At 43.3% G+C, this 24,628-nt stretch overlaps 1 protein-coding gene across 2 annotated transcripts in view; it reads right to left on the bottom strand.

Annotated features, from left to right (window-relative positions):
- Mcmbp (minichromosome maintenance complex binding protein) overlaps positions 1–24,628 on the bottom strand; it is a 50,669-nt gene that overhangs the window by 5,261 nt on the left and 20,780 nt on the right. The window contains exons 6-14 of one of the 2 annotated variants that reach the window (XM_057779668.1): positions 20,334–20,478; positions 17,242–17,393; positions 15,660–15,760; positions 8,571–8,749; positions 7,889–8,012; positions 6,030–6,147; positions 3,342–3,507; positions 2,173–2,306; positions 276–440 (exon numbers count right to left, since the gene is read on the bottom strand). In XM_057779668.1, coding sequence (XP_057635651.1) covers positions 276–440; positions 2,173–2,306; positions 3,342–3,507; positions 6,030–6,147; positions 7,889–8,012; positions 8,571–8,749; positions 15,660–15,760; positions 17,242–17,393; positions 20,334–20,478 — 1,284 coding nt within the window. The remainder of the gene's footprint in view (positions 1–275; positions 441–2,172; positions 2,307–3,341; positions 3,508–6,029; positions 6,148–7,888; positions 8,013–8,570; positions 8,750–15,659; positions 15,761–17,241; positions 17,394–20,333; positions 20,479–24,628) is intronic. The other variant, XM_057779669.1, reaches the window with a different exon arrangement.

Raw genomic sequence — 24,628 nt, 5'->3', positions numbered from 1 at the left:
GACAGACTGCCCGCTGCTCTGACAGACAAAGGAACTGGTTCTGATCCCTAGCGCTGAAAATAATTAAACCAAGCAAACAAAGCCAAAAGCAATTCAAATGCAAAAAGGAGGCGGCAACTAAGTAAAAGGACAGAGAATGAATCTGCTTCATGCAGCAGATGACACACTAAAGGCTAGAGATGGCAAACACCAACTCTGCCTTACAGGTAACTGCGCTTAAGTCTCATTAAGTAAACCCCAAAACTACAAGATTTCTTGCTGCGACTAAGACATACCTTGGTTATGTCATCTGAAATGTTGTAATCCAGAAATCTCAGGAGGGTCAGGTAGATGCGGAACTTGTTGAGCACAGACGGCAGCACAGCTGAGAGAAGGCTGTTCATGTACTCTTCCATGTTGGGCGGGATCAGCTGGGGCTGTAAGTGAATCTGGCAGTCTGCCTGGAAAGAGGAAATGAACTGATTTCCAAGGTCCTACCATAACCTACATTTAGAGGATGCAGCTCTCAACTTGGAGGGGAATTAGAAAATAGCAGGTATGTGAGGAGGGGAGTATTTTAAAATCTTAGTGTACTCAGTCTGTCTGACTGCATCACAAAAGACAGGAAACCATTGCAATGGGAGATCTTATCCTGTAAGTCAGGCTAGCCTTAAAGTCAATATACAAACATTTGAGATGGACATAGCTCAGCTGCTGAGGATGCTTGTTGCCAAGCCGGATGCCCTGAGCACATGACGGAGAGAACAACTCCTTCATGTTGTCCTCCAGCTCTACATTCCAGCCACTGCATGTGCACACATGCATCACATGACTGGCAAAAAAAGGAACAAAGGGAGTAAAAACAGCAGTCTGGATTATTAAGGGAAATTAGCTTCTCTTTATTTCTAGATATTACAGGCTCTCCTACTAGTAGCTCTGGTTATCTTGTGATATTTGGGTTCTTAACAGTTATAAATTTTTACAATGAGGTAAAATTAGTTACCAGATTCCCTTGTTAATAACTAGCAGCTAACATCTCTTTTTTTTTAACCTATCAGTGGAACTCAGAGCCTCACATAGACAGGCAAGTGCTTTACTACTGAGCTGTACTCACAGGTCTTTTGAGGTACGGGTCTTACTATGCCACCAAGGAAGGATGTGACTTGGCCACCTTCTCACCCCAGCCTCCTCAGTGTGTAGGATCACAAGCATGGACTAACACTCCAAGCTCACCCACAATTCATAAACAAATGCAACTTATTAAAATAGTAAGCAGCACTGAGCTAAGGAAATGGTTCAGCCTGTGAAGTGCATACCCTTCTGGGGCAGAAGAGACGGTGCAGCAATTTAGAGCACTTAACTACTTTGCAGAGGACAGTGTGGATCCCAGCACACACACTGGGTGGCTCACAAATGCATTTAACTTTAGCTCCAAGGCTCCAACCCCCCAGTTCTGGTTTCAGTGGCTGTGAATGAGCACAGGCACACACCCACACTGATAAAATAGTAACACTTGGAGCTGCAGAGCTGGCTCAGTGGTTAGTAGCACTTGCCGTGCTCTTGCAGAAGACCTCGGTCTGGTTCTAGCACATACATGGTGATTAACAGCCAACCCTAACTCCAGCTCCAGGGGATCAAATGCCCTCTTCTGTCCTCCATGGGCACAGGGCATATAAGTGGTGAACACACATACATGTATGCACTCATACACATAAAATATTAAATAAAGTGTGGCACACACATATAAAATGTGTTTTGGCTTTTTTTAGAAAGGGTCTCTCTGTGTAGTCCTGGAGCTCACTATGGAGAACAGCTGGTCTCCAGCTCAGAAATCCGTATGTCTCAAAAAAAATAAACCTTCAAAACACACACACACACAAACACAGCTTGAGGACTAGCCTTAAGCCCTAGAATCTACATAAAAATGAAGGGTATGTTGGTATACCCTTGTAATCCCAGGTGAATGTGTCGCTTGCTGGACAGTCAGGCCAATTAGCCTACTTGGGTAGTTCCAGGCCAGTCAGAGACCCTGTCTCAAAAGGTGTACAGTTCCTGAGAAACAACACCCAAGGGTGACCTGTGGCCTTGACACACACTGCACAAGTGCCTGCATCTGCACACAGGGACAATATAAGCAATAAAAACGGACAAAGTGACAACAATACCCCTTCACTTAACCATGAGCTATCATACCGGGAGCAGGGACCTCCCCTCAGATGTGATGAGGACGTTGATGTTGCACGGGAACTCCATCTGGTGGTAACTGAAGTCATAATCCACCTTCTGCCAGGTGATCAGGTTGCTCAGGGCACTCACATTATGAACACCTGCAAGAGCAAGACCGTTACTGGCAATGATGTGATTTTAATCACATACTCAAATTAGTTTGGCTGACAGTGATCTTAACACATGTGATTTTCTGCTGCTTAGATAAAGGTAACGGTAGCCAAGAACTTAACAAGTGCAATGTCAGTAAGCCAGGTGTTAATAATAAGCTCCAGACAGTACTGGGCCAACCTGAACTTTCTGCGGCCAAAACTCACCCAACGCTAATGCCAACACAAAGTGGGGCTCTGGTAAGTTCACTACTTCCTAGGTCATGGTTATAAGATGGGAAATCATTTCTTTAGAAAGTAAGGTTGTTGAGTTTTCCCAATTTATATATTTTTGAGAGAGGGTTGAAAGAAGCCCAGGCTAGCCTTGAATGCCTGGTTCTCCTGCCTCTACCTTCCAAGTGACAGGAATGTTGGTGGGTGCCACCACCCCTGGCTAAACCTTCCTGATTTTAGGCTCCTCTTTGCCTTATAAATTCCCAGCGTTCATTATTTTTTCATCTATTTTTTGTGCCCCACCTCCTCCCAGCACAGCGTCACTACTCCCAGCACTGCACGCTCTTCATGGGAACAGGATCTAGCAGCTCTCTCGTCTTTTGGGGGGGAGGGGGGGACCTGTGTAGTCCTGGCTGTCCTGGAACTCGCTCTGTAAACCAGGTTGGCCTCGAATTCACAGATATCTGCCTGCCTCTGCCTCCCAAGTACTGGGATTAAAGGTGTGCGCCACCATCTCCCGGCTTCTTGTTTGTTTAACATATTCCATAACTGAGGCAAGTTTAAACCAAATGGTCTACTTTTTTCCCCCAGAAATCATTAAAAACAATTTATGGAATGTATAAAATATTACATTAATCTTTCTATCCTTTTTGAGCTAACAAGCAACCAACAAAATAACATAATAAAACAGTATACACAGTTTGTAATACATGCATGTTTTAAAAATATCTGGTAAGTTTGCCTTAGAAGTCATTGCTAGGTCTGACTGAATGGAGCAAAGCCACAAGAGGACAGGAGGTCTGCATGGCCTACCTGAGGTGTCCAACTGCCCCTGCTCTAGAAGAGTCTCATCAATGACCAGGGATGTATTGTTGGGCAGCTGGAGGAGACCGCTGACCAATCGGTTGGCTGTGTAGTCTTTGTGGGGAATGAGTTTCAACTGGTTCATGTTTTCTATCGTCATCTGTAGACGAAAAGACTGAAAGAGAAATTGTAAGGAGGAAGGATCCAAGTTTCTCTATTAAAAATACACACAGACACGTACTGAATCAAAACACGTGTGCTTCACATGCTAAGACACCATTTCTAAGGGAAGAAGCTGTGGCCACACCACAAGCCATGCTTCTTACAGCTACTTGTTCTCTGTCTTCAGCTGGGCCTGGTGCACGCTGGAGAGATAAGACCAGCCACAGATACAAAGAAAATTTGTGTGTGTGTGTGTGTGTGTTTTTTTTTATTTTTAAGTCTTGATGAGTAATTTTTACTCTGAAACAAGTGGTAGACAGTTCCAAATATCAGACACCCAGAGGCTGAGCTTCACTATTCCTTTAAGACAGTCCACACTGCAGCCCAGAGCATGGCCTCCCCATTCCTCCAGCCCCCACCACATTCGGCAGCCTCTTGTCTGCTCCGGACCCCTCTACTCATACATGGTGCAGCCTTCAGAAAAGCACAGGGTAGGGAGTCTGTGCAGGAAGAAGATCACAGCTGAAACTTAAGAGAATTTTAAATACTTTGGCTTAATTTTCTTAGAAAGGAGAGTGGGAATTGTTTACAGATTCAGAAGTCCCGGAAGAGGTAGGGCTTGTCAAAAAAGGTGGCTGGCTGCAGAGATGGCTCAGTGGTTAAGAACACTTGTTCTTGCAAAGTCATGGGTTCTACTCCCAGCACCCATACAGAGGCTTATAACTGTCCATAACTCCAGTGCCAGGGGACCAACACCCTCTGCTGGTCCCTATGGGCACCTGGCATGTACATGCAAGGTAAACACACACACATCTGAAAACAAAGGAAAGAGTGGCCATGTGCTGGGGCTAAGACAGAACTACAGGCAGGACACATATAACCAGCAGTCAAAGCTGTGTGCTCTATTACTGAGGGGAGCACTGAGAAAGGGCCTAGTGCCACATCAAAGAGGAGACAGGGTCAGTGCAAAGTGACCAGGACAAAATGCAAATACATACCACACTGTCACTTCTGAGCCCCTTCCTCCACCCTCTCCCATGTAAAAATGTAGCCTGAGAACCTCTGGGCTCACAACTGACAGCTGGATGGCCTCTGGCGCCACTTTGTGTCTGAGAGCTGGTACTACACCAGCTTCTTTGTAGACATCCCTTACTCCAAGTAGAAGAGAGGAAGGATTTGACCCCAGCTAGGCAGCCACCAGGTCAGCTCCAAAACCATCCACGAGTCTTAGGCCATTCTGTATAGATGGGCATATGGGCACCACCAGTGTCTCCTATCCCATTTCAAGTGCTTCGTTGTCCTGCCATGAATTTTTTTTAAAGATTTATTTATTTATTATGTATAAAGTGTTCTGCCTGCATGTATCCCTGCATGCCAGAAGAGGGCACTAGATCTCATTACAGATGGTTGTGAGCCACCATGTAGTTGCTGGGAATTGAACTCAGATCCTCTAGAAGAGCAGTCAGTGCTCTTAACTTCTGAGCCACCTCTCCAGCCCTCTGCTATGAATTTTTAAAGCACACACCAGCAATTACTTTCTTGGTCTTGTACTACAAACACATAAAACTCAGAGAGCCTATTTCAGGAGCTGTGGGCTTTGGGAACTGCTAAGACCCTACTACAGGGTTTATAAATGAGCGCTGGGAACTGTTAAGACCCTGTTGCAGGGTTTATGAATAAGTCACACATTTACCCTCATTCCTTCAAAATGGAAGACAGATGAGTTTTACCATAGAGAATGTACAAACGCCAGCAACAGGCTTTCAGATACTACACCAGCTATCATCTACAACACCTCAGATCAAAACACATCACCAAAGGTGCAAATGCGGAAACGGACTAGAAAATCTAGGGGTCTCCTACTAATTTAGAAATTCAAGAGCTTGTGAAAAACCAAAACAGTTTCAGTTTTATGACTATTTTGATAAATATAATGAATTATTCAATATAGAAATTAGTGAAAGCATAGCCTGTTGAGTAAGTGGCCCCAAGTCCTTGGGACTCTGCTGCTTCTGCAGGGCCTGAAGCACAGCATGACAGGTTGTTCAGTGAAGGGCCTGCCTGGCTTCACTTTTTAAGACCCAAAGAAGTAGCCAGCATTTTTAGATATACCACTCATCAGCGTAATCCCCCTATCCCCAAGATCCCGACACACAAATGGTACACTCCAGATGGTTCCAAACAGTACCTAACTGGGCCATGGAGATGGGCAGCTGAGAGAACTGAGCTGGTATAATTTCGAGCTTATTTAGATCCCAAGTTTAATATGCACACAAAGGGCCAACTTAAAGGACAAACTGGCAGTGGTAGGAAGCGTGATCTTGAGGGAGTTACTGCCATTGCATTAATCTTTAGATTTACAAATTTGTGCTGGGTCAATCAGTGTCAATGCTGAGTGTACATTTTAAATTATGTCAGTTGGCGGGTGTTGTCGCTTGTCAATGAGATCCACAAGGAACACAAAGTTAGTACTTGAGGTAAGCAGAAAATAATTGGCTTTGTTGTACATAATACTTTATCAGAGTATTATCTTACTGCTGGAACAAGGTGCTGAATGATTCGGTACAGGTGCTCTGTGAAGGTGCTATTTTGTGGGCAGCCACTCAGGTTAACTGTAAACTTTCCTAGTGGAAGAACATCTCTTCTTGTATATCTAGAAGAGGGAAAAAGAAAAAACAAAACAAACAAAAACAAAGGTAAGATACTGAAATACCAGCATTAGACATTTTGCAGAAGCAGGAAGAAATGGCTCAGTGGTTAAGAGCACTGGCTGCTTTTCCAGAAGACCAGGGTTCAATTCCCAGAACCCACACAAGAGCTCACAGCTGTCCTTGGAACTCCAAGAATAAGATGCCCTCTTCTGGCTTCCACCAGCACCGCATGCACAGATATGCAGGCAAAACAGCCATACACTTAAAATAAAAATAAATTTAATGTTTTTTTGCAGAACACCAGCTATTTTATCTATCAGAACAGCAGCAGTTAAAGAATAATGAATTCTTAAATGACTGCTCACATGCCTTTTCACCCCTCTCCAAACATTTCAAGGTGGGCTGTATTAAGAACTCTGATGTACAGGTGTAGCACTCTTATCCAAAATACTGAGACTTAAGTGCTTCAGAACGTTGGCAAACTTCCCTAACTAAGCATGCCTAGTGTGAGCTGGTAGCTACTGCTTCCCAGTGTGACATCAGCAGTATGTCTGTGGCTCAGCTACTTCAGACTTCCCAGCACTTCAGGCTTTTCCGTTAGGGATGTGCAATCAGTCAAACCATGACAGAGCTTTGATGTGAGCCTTGCTTCCAGGCATTACCTACTGTCTTGGATGCCACCGGGAGGAAGGAAGGGTTACACTGGAAAGATGCTGACTGTAACAGCATTTACTTACACATGTGCGTGCATACACGCACACACAAAGTGTGAAGGTCTAACGTTTGGGAAATGGTTACAGTAGGGCACAAATACAATGAAATAGCACACAGTCATTAGAAAGCTTGTCAAGAAGGCAGGCTGTGGTGGCATGCCCTCAATCCTAGCACTCAGGAAACAGAAACAAAAGGATCTTTATGAGTTCCAGGGCTAGCCTGGACTATATAGAAGGTTCCAGGCCAGGACTTCATAGTGACACCCTATGTTCAAAAAAACAAAACCAAAACAAAACAAAAAAAAAATGGGAAAATGGAGCTAACTAAGCATTAAATGGAAAAAAACAAGATAAGGATCTATGCTTTAACCACAAGCGACACCCACATTAGTAAACATAACACGTGGATATAAACCAAAGAACACACACAAGTAGTAAATGGGAAGAGACTGGCATGGGAGAGCAGACAATTTTCTTCCCGATATTAGGATACATTACTTTTTTAAAGCAAAACAAAAAAACTGTTGTGGGGTGGCAGCACATACCTTTAATAGTCTCAGGAGGCAGAGACAGGCAGATCTCTGAGTTTAAGGACAGTCTGGTCTACAGAGCAAGAGCCAGGACAGCCAGGACTACACAGAGAAACCAAAGCCTGGAGAAGTATAATACAAATGGGTATGGGTATGCAACCCAGTGGTAAGGCACAAGGAGACTCTGGGTTAAGCTACATTCCCATAAAGAAGGGGAGAAAGAATGCAGAAAAGATGCGACAGTTCGTTTCACTCATCAGTCGTGTACTGTCTGATCTTGCTTGCCTCTAATGTTTACTAAGAGGACACAATCAAAATGTTTTGTGTGAAACTAAGAAAAGGTGAAAAAGAATCTGTATTTGGTGCAACATTTGTTCTATGGAACAAAAAAATCCCATTTGAATATGGAGCTGACACTTGCAACAAACAACCGAAACCACACTTGTTCCCTTCCACTCTCTACCCCACACCGCAGTTCCCACGAAGAGCACAGCACTTACACTGTTGAGATGAGATGCAATATAAGGTATTCTGCAGCCAAACTATCTCCCAAGAGTGCATGAGTGAGGAATCCAAGCAGCTCTGCTCTGACTGGAGACAACTCAGACATGAAACTGGATACAACTGCAGAAGGAAGGAATAAAGGAAATGAGAGTACGCACGCCAGCTCTGCACCAGTGCAAGAACAGGAAGGAACACTACATTTCGGGGGACAGTGAGTATGAACTCAGAATAATCGTCAACAAATGAAGCCAATATTAGAGTGGGCAAGATGGCTCAGAAAATAAAGGCATTTGACACCAAGTTCAATGACCTGATAACCTAAGCTTGATCCAACGACCCACATAGTGGAAGGAGAGACTTCTTTATGTTCTCCTCTTACGTCCACACGCACGCCCTGGCACATGCATGCTCTACATCCCCCCACAAATAAAAGACAGGCTTTCTCTGTGTGGCCTGTCCTGGAACTCATGGAGATCTGCCTGTCCCTGCCTTCCCGAGTGCTGGGATTAAAGGCGTGCACTACCACCACCTGACCTTAGGATTCATGTCAACGACAGAATTAATAGAAGAGGAAACAGGGCAAAGCCACAGACATTACTAGAGAACTCACTCTGCTGAGCAGGGACTATGGCCCACATGGAGGTGAAACTGCCTGCCACTCATGGGCCCAACACTTACACTTACAGGTTCTGCTCTCCTCCTTGTTAAGGCAAGTGGGTAACAAAGGATTGATGTGCTGCAGCTTCTGGGCTAAAATGACATGAATTCTTGGCACCAATGAAGCTGGAGGACTATGCACCCTCTGCTCCTCTGCCATGTCTGAGCACTCCATGGGGTCCAGCAGTGCAGAGGCATCCCTGTGGAGATACCAAACAGCAAAGAAGTACAAATGACAAGCACTCTGAAGACAGACTCAGAATCCTGCTCATGGGATTCTCCATCTCCCAAGGCAGAATGCGGTCCCTCAATCTAAAATGTTTCTTATCACTCAGAAGTGCTGGGTCATGGCACAGCACAATGGGTGTCCTCTACTGCCCAGGACCACTGTCTTCAGCTCAGTGAGCGGACAGTGCCATGCGCACGACAGAGGATGTCATTCACGAGACCATTTCAAATCAGGGGTTCCCTGTATTCTCATCACATCGCAACCCTGAGTGTGGAGAATCATTCCCTTCTAGCTTGCTAATGAGCTTTGCTAAATTTTATTCTCATGTAATGCTCCACCTCACTTCAAAGTGTGGGCAAATGATTAAAATAGTGTGAACACTGAGGTTGGCTAATCAATTCAGATATGACGGTCTCACTCTGCAGCCACTCAACAAATGACTAAAATGCGTACAGTCTTCAACTATAGTATGCACAACGGTCAACACTATCCATACAAACTCCATCAGATCTCAGAGTTCACAAAGTCTACCTCGGTCTGTGTTCTTCCCCTCTGAATCAAGAAGCCTCAGAAATCAAGTAATTTAGAAGGAAAGCTGTTGGGTGTTGTACCACACGCCTTTAAACTCAGCACTTGGGAGACAGAGGCAGACAGTGAATGAGTTTGAGGCTAGCCAGCTCTACAAAGTGAGTTCCAGGATAGCCAGGGTTACATAGAGAGACATTGTCTTGAGGAGGAAAAATTTTTGTCAATGTTTTTGCATTGTTGTTTTCTTTTTTCCTTTTCTTTTTTGAAACTAGGTCTCACTATTGTAGTTTTGACTGCATTGGAACTCACTATGTAGAACCATGCTGGCCTTGAACTCAGAGGTCCACCTGCCTGTGCTTCCTGAGAGCTGAGATTAAGGCCTGCGCCACCATCCCTGGCTTTTTCCAATATTTTTAAGTGTATGTAGAAAGCCAATGACCACGTAGCATCCAGCAAGTCTCCTGCAGGTGTGATGGTGCCAGTCCTTCCTTCCCTTTGGCAAAAGGAAAGATTGAACAAGGTCTAGACTCCCATGTTTCATTATATAATTTTTAAAAATGGAAAAAACACAACTATACCATCCCTTATCAAACAAATAAAGGAGTAGGAATGAAATATATAGCTACATGTTTTCCCAAAGGATATATATATATATATATACATATACGTATATATGTGTGTATATATATATATACATAGGAGGGATTCAGAGACTAGGACTCAGGTCCCCAGGGTGTGGGAACACACAAAGACATTCCTGGAGTAGCACAGTTCTCTACTTCTGTACGGGTGGAGAACAGCTGGGAAATAAAACGTAACCACACAAATGAACCTACATGAAATGAACACCAGAATCAAGATGGACAAGAGAGACACCTGGGCAGCCGCAGAGGGCAGCACCTGCAACAAAGGGGCACAGCCGCAGGTGTGCTGATGTAGACCTGCAACCCTAGCATTCAGCACGCAAAGGCAGGACTGACGCAGTCGGAGGAAAGCCTGGTCCACAGAGTGGTGTGCTGTCTTAAAAGACAACAAATGAGAACACAGACACTGGAACAGACAATGCCTGTGCCACAGTGGCACTGCTCCCCAATTCTGTGCACACTGTAGAACTGAGCAAAGCACACTGAGACAATGAATATACAACCACAGGAGGAAGAGACTAGAGTGGCAGAGCGAGTGCTGGCTGAGTGTGAACTCAGGGCTTTTTCTTTCTTGAGATTGTCTTGCTACACTACATGGTCCAAGTTGGTCTAGAACTCAATTCTTTCTGTCTTAGCCTTCTAAGTGTTGGGATTATGCATGTGTATCTCCATGCACAGCAAATTCATAGCTTTACACAGAAAATATAGAAATACATTTAATATGTTAATATGTGAGGATCCTTATCTATTACCCTCCATAAAACTCAACTCCAAATGAATCAAGCAGAGTATACTTGAATTTACAGGCTCAGGAAGACTTTCTAATGTGGGATGTCCTTCTGAGTATGCATTGATTCTATTAGTTGATGAATAAAGCTGTTTCGGCCAATGGCTTAGCAGAGTAAAGCCTGGCGGGAAATCTGAACAGAGATATAGAGACAGATAGATAGATAGACAGACAGACAGATGAAAAGAAGAGAAAGAGGGCAAAGTCGAGGAGATGCCATGTAGCTACCGAAGGAGTAACATGCTGCACCAGTAAGCCACAGCCTTGTGGCAATAGATTAATAAAAATGGGTTAATTTAAAATATAAGAGCTAGCTGGAATACGCCTAAGCCATTGGCCAAAATGGCTTTACTCATCAACCAATAAAAGCAACACATATTCAGGAGGACTTCCCACATCAACTTTCTTAACAGGAGCCCAGAGGACAGGCATTGAGAGTAACAACTGACAAACGGGATCACATGAAGTCCTGTGAGACGGCACAACCTTGAAGAAGCAGGGAAAAGTAGAGGTCCCTAGAGAACTGGAAAGTGCCTCATGGGAGATTATGGAACTGGGTTTTTCTTCCCAGCATGATATAATACCTCCATATAGAACAGAAGAGCCCAGTGCATGTGATGGGAATGCCACAGCTGCAAGCCACACACTGACTCTCTTTATAAGTGGAAGAGCTCAGGTATAAGAACAGAAAGCTAACCAACAGCCTCCTAGCTCTGTCTATCACTAGGATCCGAAACTGAACCAACCCAGTATCAGTACTTACTCCACTTAAATAAAATTCCTTACCAGAAGAAATGCCTTCCTGGAAAAACTAAAGAATAATAAGCAGGTAAATACAAAGTTCAAGTTGTTTAATGTGACAGAAAATAAATGTTGAAAATGTAAGGTTACCTACAATTGTTAAGGACCTACAGTTGGCTGGGCGGTGGTGGCGCACGCCTTTAATCCCAGCCCTCGGGAGGCAGAGGCAGGTGGATCTTTGTGAGTTCGAGACCAGCCTGGTCTACAAGAGCTAGTTCCAGGACAGGCTCCAAAACCACTGAGAAACCCTGTCTCAAAAAAAAAAAAAAAAAAAAAAAAATGACCTACAGTTGTTGTGGAACATTACTTTAGGCAAACACTTGTTTATGCTGCATCTGTTTAGCAATGTAGAGAGGTGTTGCTTTGCCTGCCTAGACACCTGATTGGACTATTGAAAAGCTGAACAGTCAAAACTAGGCAGAGGAGAGATAGGTGGGCTGGTGGCAGAAAGAGTAAGTGGAGGGCTCCTGAGGGAAAAGAAAATGAGAACAAGGGAGAAAGGGATACATCCGCCTGCCAGCCAGACATGGAGTAGAACATACAGAATGAAAGAAAGGTAAAAAACCTGGAGGTAAACATAGATGAAGAGAAACAGATTAAATTAAATTATAAGAGCTAGTGGGACAAGCATAAACTAAGGCTGAGCATTCATAACTAATAGTAAATCTCCATGTCATGATCTGGGGCTAGCAGTCAAATAAAGTCGGCTACATTTGGTGCCCAACATGGGGCCTGAATTTCCATACAGGCCACAAGAAAGCTGGGGGGTGGGGGGAGAATATGGGCTCCTTTAAGAGGCTCTGTTGGGGGGCTGGAGAGATAGCTCAGAGGTTAAGAGCAATGGCAGCTCTTCCAGAGGTCCTGAGTTCAATTCCCAGCAACCACATGGTGGCTCACAACCATCTGTACTGAGATGTGGCGCCCTCCTCTGGTATGAGGGCATACATGGAGGCAGAATGTTGTATACATAATAAATAAATCTTTTTTTTTTTTTTTTAAAGAGGCTCTGCTGTATTTCAAGCATCTGAGTAGCTAGAAGGTTAAGTAGAAGCAAAAAGCTAAGTAAAAATGCCTGCCACTGTGCAGATACCAACTTCCTAGAGCTGGGGTCATTAGATGCGGCTCCCAGTAGGACAGGCTTGTGGGGAATAAAGCTCAGCTTTCACGGGCCTGAGTGGGGTAGAGCCACTCGCCAGTACAGAGCTGCACAGCAAGGTTTGGCTCACACAGTCAGAAAAGGCTAGAAACACACAGTAAAGACAGGTCCAGATTGGAAAAAAGAAAAAAAAGAAAAAAAATAAAAAACCTCTAAACAGGTTATAGTGTTTAAATGTGTATAGGCTTAAGGAAAAAAAATACGGGTATAGATAGACAACCATAGAAAAAAAGTTTATAAATAATAAATTATTTAAAGACAGAGTAAAATAGTATAAAAATAAGTCACATAAAGATGGGAATACAAAGGGAGTATTATGTTTGTTGAATTTAAATTTTTAGGATGCTGATGAGAACAGCTACTGAGAGACACTGGAGTGTAAAAGGGATTGCTGAGTTAAACCACCTGGATACTTCAGGGATGTCTTAACTTTAAAATGGAAATCAGAGACTGTATTGCGTTGGGAAAGAGGTCATGCTTGTTATCCACAGCAAACAAAGGCTAAGGATTCCTTCAAGGTTAAAAGAGATCAGGTTAGATGGGGGAGACCTCCTGAAATTTTGGCTATAGACATAAAAAAAAATAAACCAAGAAAAGCTACAAGGCAGGTGGTGTGCATGCTGGTCCCTCTGCATGGGGCAGCTCCGAGACTGCACCACAGTATAGCTAGTTCTCCTAGGATTTGACCATACCTCAATTTTCTCAGGGTTCCCCAAAGATGCCATCACCCTCAGACAACAGGAAGCTGTCTAGAGAACACAATGCCCACATTCCCAAGATGTGGGGTGGGTAATTTTTGATCATTTGGTGGGTTATAGATATTTGCCATCATTTAGGAGAATTGGTTGCAAAACTGTTATTGATCATGATAAGAAAAGAAACTAAGAAAAGGAGGTTAGTTTGAGGGTCTTGAAAAAAATGAGATATAGGAATATAGAATAAAAGACAACTATTAACCTCAAATATTGTACATTGGTATGAACTTTGGTGTATTAATACAAATTTAAAGTTATTTTTGTTATACTGTATATATGTTTCTATTCTTGTTTGGGGTATTGTGCTTATGCAGCTCATTCAAAATGCAATGTATAATTAGGAAATACGGAAAAGTAGTTGGTCATCTACAATACAAAACTTGGAAAAAAATCAAACTTGTAGTCATATTAGGTATATCTTCAAGGTCAAACATATATTTTAGAAAGATGGGTGATCTTCTAACACTTCAAAAACCTACAAATTATGGCATTTCAAATATTTTGTTAGCATAGGGCTTTTCATGACAGTGAGACACGTCTTCTGACAGCACCAATTTACTTCAGAAAGGATGATGGACATTGAAGAACCTCCATATGCAGTTTGCTTTCACTGTGGCAAAGCTAGACATTTGGGAAAAAACTTCCCTTGCTTGACCCCTGACAGTACACTGCACAGACTTCCCTTGCCTGACTCCTGACAGTACACTGCACAGACTGGACAGGGATGACACAAAGGAAAAAGATTGACGAACTTTGCCAAAGCACGGCAGGACCTTCCTTCAAAATTCTTGCTTCATAGAAAAGGCTACCAGATATTCCAGGGCTGTAAACAAAGATGGATGCCCCGATGTGGCAAAGGAATCTCGGGTGACCGTCTACGTAGCCAGGTGTCTCTGCCGTTTCTATAGCTTTGGAAGTGGCTTGTGCTGTACTTCCTGTTTACTCAGGAAATACTATATCCTTCTGGGGTCTTTGATGCAGTTGAAGACTAGATAGTTATAGTTGCAGATTTCTTTAGTCATGATAGAAGGTAAATTCGGTACAAACCTTTGGACTCAACAAGATAGGATAAATAATATTTTCTCTGAATTTGCCAAATACAAATGGACTGGATACTGTAAATGTAATCCTTACCTGACAATTGTTCTTACTATATATAGTTTTACTATGTTAAAGCTAAAACCCTTTTTATTTAGACAAAGAGGGGGAATTGTGAAATATTACTTTAACTAGGCAAAGATGTGTTACATTTGTTTATGCTGCATTTGTTTAACTATATAAAGATGTGTTGCTCTGACTGCCTAAGGCACCTCACTGGTCTAATAAAAAGCTGAATAATTAGGCAGAGGAGAGATAGGTAGGGCTGAAAAGCAGGGAATAAGTAGAAGGAGGAATCTAGGTTCAAGGGAAAAGAAAATGAGGAGAATGAGGAAGAGTAGGAGATACCCAGGGCCAGGCAGACACGGAGTAGGACATACAGAATGAAGGAAAGGTAAAAAGCCCAGAAGTAAACACAGATGAAGAGAAATAGGTTAAAATAAGTTATAAGAGCTAGAGGGACAAGCATCAGACAAGGCCAAGCACTCATAAGTAATAATAAGTCTCTGTGTTGTGACTTGAGAGCTCATCGGTGGCCAAAAGAAAGTATGTTGCATACCGTTTGCTCACTGTGGCTCCTACTAGCTGAATCTAGGAAAATCTGCATCTCAAAATACATGCTGATATTGAATGAGAGTTCATCGGTTCATACTGACATAAAGAAATGACTTGAAAAACAACTGTAGGAGGGACACAGTAGAAAATGGCTACTGTAGCAGAGACAAAGTTCATGAGGTGCCTCTGAGAGACACAACACAAGTCAACAGATGCTGAGATGCACAAATGTATCTTTTAAATTATTAACGACAAAGTGAAAAGCGCTCACGGGACAAGCAATACCACCCTAACTGAGTGATGGACACTAATAACACTCTTCTCGTGCATCAGTGGCACAACCCTGGGAAGACTGCTGTGCCTGGCAGACTTCCACAGCCAGGGGTTGCCAGGATGGGATGAGGGTAGTACACAGAGAGCAGTAATGACAAGCATGGCATGGGTGGTGTAACTGGTAACTGTCCGAAGACAGGAAAGAACGTTCTTTGTAATTCTCTGCCACTGTTTGAAATTATAGCCAACGAAAAAGTAACAGAAAACCCAACAAACAGACTCACCTTTCTTCATTATTTAGTATGCTCAGGACAGGATCTACAGACAGCACACCGTATAACTCAAGAACGTCATTGACTTTGAAGCAGTCCCAGTCCTCATAGACCTGACAACAACACAAAATCGGGTTAACACTGAACGACACAACCAGGTACTCGCCAGACAGCGAAGCAGCAAGCATGTGAACAACCAACTCCCCAGAGGCTGGCAGTCAGGCAAAAGCTAAACCAGAGCCAGGTATGTCCACAGAGTCTACCTGGCTGGTCTAATACTGACCTTGGACTCAAAGCAATCCTCAGGCCTCTGCCTCCCAAGTGTGGGGATTGATGTTTTAAAGCACTACAAACAGTTTAGTTTTATTTTGCACTGGGGTCATGTATTGTAGCTCATGCTAGCCTTGAGTTCTTGATCTTCCTCATCTCAGCTTCTAGAATGGCAGGCCTAGGCATGTGATGCAACACCCTTTATTTTAAATACAAGTGAGAAGTGGATTTTGAAAAGGTAAAATAGCAGAAATAAAATATGAAGTCAGAAATGACATAGGAAGGAAGTAGATATGAATTTAAAAGGTGGTCCACTTTTGAATATGACTTTACCCCTTTGGTTTTGTGAAACAGGGTGTGCTGCCTAGCATCATGTCAAGTTGACAGAGCTCATCAGTGAGGAAGGAGCCTCAGTTGAGAAAATACCTCCACAAGACTAGGCTATGGGCAAGCCTGCAAGGCATTTTCTTAATTAGTGTTAGATATGGGAGGATCCAGCCTATTGTGGGTGGGGCTGTCCCTGGGCTGGTGGTTCTGGATTCTATAAGAAAGCAGGGTGAGCAAGCCTGTTTGTTCCTCATGGAGCAAGCCAGTAAACTGTACTCCTCTCCACGGTCTCTGCATCAGCTCCTGCCTCCAGGTTTCTGCCCTATTTAAGCTCCTGTCCCGACTTCCTTTGATGATGAACTAATATGGAAGTGTAAGCTAAACAGACCCATTCCTCTCTAACTCGCTTTTGGTCTTGTGTTTCATCATGGCCACAGTAACCCTAAGACACAAGGTCTCACTACGTCGTTCAGAATGGGTGTGAATTCTCCAGCTTTCTTCCTCTATCCCCTGAGCACTGGGATCACATGTATAAGCCACCACACCAGGTTCCACACTGGTCAGTTCTTTGAATGTTGTGTCAGCCAAAATAAGGAGCCCCAAAGATGGTGACACAATTGCTGAAATGCTGAGTGTGCAAGCTCACATGGAAAGGAACCTGCAGTTGTGCTCAAAGACCCTGAGGTGGTGACAGCCTGGATCGGCTGAGCAGGCTCAGTGTCAAAGAGAGAACCTTATCTGATGGAAATGTGACTACAAAAGAATGGTCAGATAGACACAGTGTTGCTGTCTTAAAGATGGAGAAGCCACAAGTCAAGGAATGCAGGCAGCCTCTTGAAGCTGGACGAAGGAAAAGACACAACAAACCAGATCCTGTCCCCCTCTCCATCCCTCTAGAGCCTCCAGAGGACGCACAGCCTGTAGACATGCTGAGGCTTTTCTAATGCCTCATTTCTGAGGTAGAAGCATCTGTGGAAAGAACTAGGAAAGGCTGTACCTTAACAAGGCAGGCAGGGCCCTTCTCTCCTGGCAGGGGGAAGTTCAGATCGAATGGGGAAGAGAGGTTCAAGGAGTTGAGCTGCTGCCCACTGGAAGCTTCAGTTTCTAAGCGTTTAGGCTCTCCGCACCAATGAAGACCACCGAGGCCCCCTAGACTCAAACAGCATTGCATGCGGTCATTTCTAAGCCCAAAGAAAAGAACATTCTAAAAGTGCTTTTCATTTTGACATAAATCATGTTTATGAGTTGAAAAAGGCTCATGTCAAGTTTTAATAACATTATTTGATTTATACCAGAACAAAGATAGACACATATAATATTTTATTGCTTTCTTACTCTGAAATAGCAACAAACTACTCCATCAAACATACTGGAAGGATTTTGTTTCTTTTCCTTTTTTTGAGACAGGGTCTCATTGTGTACCACAGGCTGGCACTGAACTCTAGGTCATCCTCCTGTCTTAGTCGCCTTAGTGTTAGGATTTCAGATCAAGCTATGACGCCTAACTCAGGTCAGTACTTTTACAAGTTCATTTCAATCCACCCAGCTATGACACTTATGAACCACATGAACGACCAGGACAACATGACAACCCTAGGGGGGCAGTAGTGGCACACACACCTTGGTGGTGACCAACAGCTCTAATTGGACCTAAGACCCTTTCTGGAAACAAGAAGACCACGCCTAGTACTGGAATCCTAGTTAACTTCTCTTTGTAACAGATGAAGATCACTACAGAAAACCACAACCAATCAAAATGCAGTTGTGAAGGCCAATGCCAATGGATGCATCTAACAAAACAACTCCTGCACCCAAGGCTCAGGGAACACTCTAGAAGAGGTGGCAGAAAAGTTTTAAGAGCCAGAGGATCGGGGACTTTGCAGTGATACTGTGTCTCCTAATAACATCAGAAACTATACCTCTAAACTCTCGCCAATATGACTACATAAATATGAGCTGAACGAGGACACCAACAAACATGCTAAATTGCATGGGATAAAAGCCGTAAGACTTCAATCCTACACAAAGAACTACACGCAACTGAGTAAAAGTGGGAACAGAGAGGTGGCCCTCCCCAGGGAAGAGCACACAAATTGGTTATCTAGTGCCAAACAGTCATCCCTGAAAACATACATATGATTAACATTGTATATATCCAACGGTTGTATTTAGGAAGACATATGTATATATAAACACATACATGCACAAAATACCAGCTGAGGAAAACAAGGTCATGAATTTGAAGGAGAATGGGGACTGGTATACGACTGGGTTTGGAGGGAAGAAAAGGGAACAAGGCATGGTAACACAGCCTTTAATCCTGGCACACTGGAGGCAAAGGTGTAAGGATCTCTGAGTTTGATGCCAGCCTCCTCTACACAGTGAGCTCCAAGATAGCCAGTGCTGCACAGTAAGACCCTGCTCAAAAAAAAAAAAAAAACAAAAAAAAACTTAAAAATAAGCAATATATATATATATATATATATATATATATATATATATACATTTTTTTTTTTAAATAAAAAGTTAATCTCTAGCTGGGCGGTAGTGGCGCACACCTTCAATCCCAGCACTCAGCAGGCAGGGACAGGAGGATCTCTGTGAGTTCGAGGCCAGCCTGGTCTACACGACCTACTTTCAGGACAGGCTCCAAAAGCTACAGAGAAACCCTGTCTCGAAAAACCAAAAAAAGTTAATCTCAGGGTCTAGAAACAGTTAAAGGGCTAGAACACTGGCTTATCTTGCAGAGAACCTGACTCAGGTCCCTTCACCCACAGGGCAGCTCACAGTCATCCCCGAACTGCAGTTCCAGGACCCCATGGCTTTGTCTAACCTCTGAGAGCATTCACATGGTACAAAGACAAGCATGCAGGCAAAAGTTCACAAACAAGCCGGGCGGTGGTGGCGCACGCCTTTAATCCCAGCACTCGGGAGGAAGAGGCAGGCGGATCTCTGTGAGTTCGAGGCCAGCCTGGTCTACAAAGGGAGTTCCAGGACAGGCTCCAAAGCTACAGATAAACCCTGTCTCGAAAAACCAAAAAAAAAAAAGTTCACAGGCCGGGCGGTGGTGGCACACGCCTTTAATCCCAGCACTTGGGAGGCAGAGGCAGGTGGATCTCTGTGAGTTCGAGACCAGCCTGGTCTACAAGAGCTAGTTCCAGGACAGGCTCCAAAGCCACAGAGAAACCCTGTCTCGAAAAACCAAAAACCAAAAAAAAAAAAAAAAAGTTCACAAACAAAAAAAATTTCAATTTTTAAAAATTAATTTCAATATTTTCATTTCACAGAAATCTGCCTGCCTCTGTCTGGCATATGCCTTCTGCCAGCTGGCTTTTGCTGATTTTTTTTTAGGCCAGAAATATCAAGGGAAAAAATGTGAAATTGCAGGATGAATTTGTAGTTCAATTTTTCTTAAGTATAGCTAATTCTTTTATCTCTGAGGCTGAGGCCAGCCTGGACTACAGAGTGAGTTCCAGGACAGCCAGAGCTGCACAGAGAAACCCTGTCTAGAAAAACAACACGACACCTTCCCACCCATCTACCCCCAATAAAAGAATTAGGCAGATTTCTGTGAGTTTGAGAGTTCAAGATCAGCCTGGTCTATAGAGTTAGTTCCACAAATTTATAGCCAGGGCTGTTACATAGAGAAACTCTATCCTGAAAAACAAAACAAACAATATCAACAACAAAAATCAACAGAAATACCGTGGTTCCAAAAGGAAAGCAAGAAAGGATGATTTCAGCTAAGTCACTTGTAGGGTAGAGCACAACCATGCTTTCTATTGTTCAATAATCGGGATAACAATTACGAAGATACTAAAAGATCTTCCATTCAATCACTTAAAAGCATCCATCAGAGCTTTCCAAAGAGTGCTCATTGTAAAAATGCTCAAAAGTGGCTAGGGATGGAAACAGGGCCTCATACCTTTAAGGCCAAAGTTCTACTCCCAAGCTTCACTCCGAGCAACACCACCCGTTATGATGAAGTGAAATGAGGTTATCACACCATACCAGTTCCCAGTCGAGAACTGTCAGGAACAAGCCTGACAACGAACCCTGATGTCAGAGGAAGGTGAGGGCACAGAGTACCTGCTTGTCTGGCACCTGCATGTTGGTCTTTCTGCTTGTTGGGCTGTAGGTCCATATCTTCATCATCTTCATAACTCCTCTTGTGCCGACTGGGAGTATAGGAAGTCGAGGGACTGACTCGAGCTTGGTTTGCATTGACATAGGCGTTAAATATAAGGTTAAGAAGACAATAATCTTGAACCAGATTATCCTAAATTATGTTAATTACACGGTTCTAAAACATCACCAATTTGACAATTCAGTTAAAGGAAGTACTTTAAGAAAAAAGATTTATTTTCTTTTGAGTGTTTTGTCTACAATTATGTTTGTAAACCACATGCATGTATTGCTCTTAGAGGCCAGAAGAGGGTGTCAGATTCCCTGGACCCTGGAATTACAAACCATTCTAAGTAGCTATTGGATACTAGAAACCAAACCCAGGTCCTCTGCAAGAGCAGCCATTGTTCTTAATAGCTGAGTCAACTCTCAGATCCTAAAATACTTCTGAAAAGAGGCTAGACAGTTTGGGTTCTGAAATAAGAGGTTTTTCTCTATGCCCCACATCCTCTTGGTAAAAACAACAAACCTGGACAACACAGATAAAGTATCTGTCCTCAGGAATGGACAACAATGAACGCAAGGTCATAATCCGTGAATAAGGAGACACAACCCCAGGACAAACTCCACATCCCTCTGGCTGCAGGAGGACCTTCCAAACTGTAGCAAAGATGAGTGGCAATCTATCTCTTGCTGGATGGAGAAAACAAAGCCCAGAGTTCAGAGTTACAGAGCAGCAGAAATTTGCTAAAGGGTATCCAGAGGAACAGCTGTAGACACAAGACCCAGGAATTCTGATCTTTGGACAAGCACCAAACTGCAAGCCTAGCAGGCATCTAAAAGCTAGACACAGCCTGTGTTGTTGCTTAGGGGCTATGTCTTGTGGAACTGGAGTAATTCTGTTACCCATGTTGATCAATTCCTGCACCACTCCTTGACAAGAAAAAATGCTATCCAGCATACAAACTGCCAAAACCAAAGTGAACCCTTTTGAAGGCAGGAAACTCAAAACGCTACTACAATGCTGGCTTTTTAGCAGATAATAAAACAGTAGTTAAGGAAACAGGAAAGTCAGACCTGTTATCAGATTTTTAAATCAGTGCAAACAAACCCAGAGATAACAGGAATTAGTGGGCAGGGATTTAACAGAAAGGTAACTCGCTGTATTAAAGGGCAGAGCTGGAGTGTAGCTCAGTTGACATAAGGTTGCCCAGCACGTATAAAGCCCTGACTTACTTTCTGCCACTCCCAGGCGGTGCCTGCCTGGAATCCCAGCTCTCTAGGGCTAGAATGACCAGAAATTAATGCCATCCTTGGAGATAAGGCAAGTTCAAGCCCAGGCTAGGTGACCCGAAATGCTCTCTCAAAAACAAAAAGTGAGCAGCGGCGCAAGCGGATTTCTGCGAGTTCAAGGCCAGCCTGGTCTACAGAGTAAGTGCCAGGAAAAAGAGATGATGAGTAAACAGATGGGGAATATTCACAGAGAAACAGAAACACTGAAATAACCAGGCGGAAAATAAGATCTGAAAATAAATGATGTGAGCCGAGCGGTGGTGGCGCACACCTTTAATCCCAGCACTCGGGAGGCAGAGGCAGGCGGATCTCTGTGGAGTTCGAGGCCAGTCTGGTCTACAAGAGCTAGTTCCAGGACAGGCTCCAAAGACACAGAGAAACCCTGTCTCAAAAAACCATAAAATAAAATAAAATAAAATGATGTGAAACGAGGGGAAAAAAAACCAACAAAAACTCAAACTACTTCTATTGACCCTGCCTCCACCCAAACCCCTCAGAAACACACATAGACACAAGTGATTGTTTATAAACCAGGGATGGAGAAAAAAATTCAGTGACCATGAACACGGCTTAACATTAACGATTCAACTAAAGCAAAACGAGGGGGGAAATATCAAATAACAAAACAAACCCCAACTGGGGTGTGCCTGTGGGAGAAGGTTTGCCTGCTTCTAAGGAACTGGGCTCGACTTCTAGCAACGGGATAAAAAACAAAAAAGCAAAATGAGAAGATGGCTGTCAAAAGAAAAGATAAAGTAGTCTTATAATATGTGATGGGCATTCCACAAAGGGGCTGGAAGAGCTCAGGCAGTAAAGTGCTTGCCTCCCCAGAGCTCACAATAACAAACAAACCCCAGCTGGGCACACACAGACGCCCATACAGTCTAGTCTATGTTTCACGTACTGAGATTAGGACAGAAAAATATTTGAAGAAATGACTAAAAATGTTGCTGAAAAATATCCACAAACTGGAAAGTTCAACAAAACCCAACTAAGAGAAGTATATGTCTCCCCCCAAAAAGAACGGGAACCCCAAACTCCCAAACCAAAAACTCCACACCCAGGCACAACATAGTTAAAAGGCTGAAAATAGAATATTTTAGAAGCAGCGAAAAGAGTACAAAACACATACTATATAAGAGGAATGATAAGAATGATAGCCAACCGTTCATCAATAAAGAATGAAGGCTAAGAGATAACGGCCCTGTACATTAACACACTAGTGAAATGTGTCAATCAAGAATGTTACATGTAGTGACAATCTCCTTCAAAAATGAAGGTGAAGAGTTGAACTTTCATGAAGGAATTCACCACTCTTAGCCCTGTTTTAAAGGAGGCGGAGGGGGGGGGGCAGAATCTAAGGGAAATAATTTCACACACACAAAGAACAAAGGGAAACAGATAGTGAATATATATGTTCACAAGTATAGATGATGTAGTTTTTTTCTCAGTTTATATAGAAGACAAACAACTGTACTGTTAAAACAAACCAGGGGCCAGAGTTAACGGCCAGAGTTAACAGTTAAGAACACCTATTGCATTTTTGCGGAAGGCCACAATTCAGTTCCTTGTATTTACATCAACAAAAAACACCTGTAACTCTAGCTCTAGGGTAGCCAATGCCCTCTCCTAAATATATCTTCAGAAATAAATAAGGAAACTAATTAATCGATTAATTTACAACAAGATGGAAAGGAGGCTCGGTAGTTAAGAGTACTGACGGCTCCACTGCCAGCATCCGTATAGCAGCTAGCACCTGTCTTCAACTCCAGTCCCAGGGAATTTATTACCTGCCTCTGTGGGAGCCCAGAGAGGTGGGTCTGCTCCACCTTGACTGGAGGTCAGAGAGTTCAGGCCTATTCTTGCTCCTTCCTAAACCAACAGAATACTTAACTCAGGGTATGCTTCAGATATGGAAGAGGTAATTGCCCTGTTTGTTCTCTGTATCATGTTAAAGCAGTCTTTTGCCTTCTTCCCTCCCCTTTTTGGATTGGGGTGTACAAGCATATGGAAAATAAACGTGGGGCTGGAGAGATGGCTCAGTGGTTAAGAGCATTGCCTGCTCTTCCAAAGGTCCTGAGTTCAATTCCCAGCAACGACATGGTGGCTCACAACCATCTGTAAAGAGGTCTGGTGCCCTCTTCTGGCCTTCAGGCATACAGACAGAATATTGTATACATAATAAATAAATAAATATTTAAAAAAAAAAAAGAAAGAAAATAAACGTAGGCAAATTCAGTATTCACTGAATTGCCCTCCCGATTCTATCCTATGTCCGTATTTCTTTAGTATCTCTGCTCTTTCTGTCTGTCGTTTTCTTTCTCCTCCCTTCTTTTCTGGTTTTTCGAGACAGGGTTTCTCTGTGTAGCTTTGAAGCCTGCTCTGGAACTCGCTCTGTAGACCAGGCTGGCCTCAGACTCACAGAGATTCGCCTACCTCTGCCTCCCGCATGCTGGGACTAAAGGCGTGCACTACAGACATTTCTAATCCATATGCCTCTACCCTGTAACGTGTGAAATGTGTGAACCCCTTCAAGGCTGGACCTTAATACCCCTCTAGCCTCTGAAGCAGAAAGCAAGTCCATGGTGCACAGACACATGCAAGCAATAATAATAAAAAACAACCATACACATAAACAAATAAATACCCATTAACATAGGCTCTATAGCTTATGTACAATGAAATACATAATGACAGTAACACAAAGAACGGGGAAATCACAGAATGACACTGTGGAGACAGAGGTCAAAGACATCACAAGGAAGATTAGAAACCAAATGCTGATTAGACAGGGATCTAGTGCTCTAATATTAGAGAGGACATTTTTATTTTGCCAATACCAGAAAATCTGAAATCAATAATTGTTTGGCTTAAGAAGCCAGAAAAGGGGGCTGGAGAGATGGCTCAGAGGTTAAGAGCCTTGCCTGCTCTTCCAAAGGTCCTGAGTTCAATTCCCAGCAACCACA

This window comes from Chionomys nivalis, chromosome 8, assembly GCF_950005125.1.
Source record: "Chionomys nivalis chromosome 8, mChiNiv1.1, whole genome shotgun sequence".
NCBI classification, from domain to species: domain Eukaryota; kingdom Metazoa; phylum Chordata; class Mammalia; order Rodentia; family Cricetidae; genus Chionomys; species Chionomys nivalis.
The sequence above is the reverse complement of the archived record's forward strand: the minus strand, read 5'-3'. Positions and strand labels throughout refer to the sequence as shown.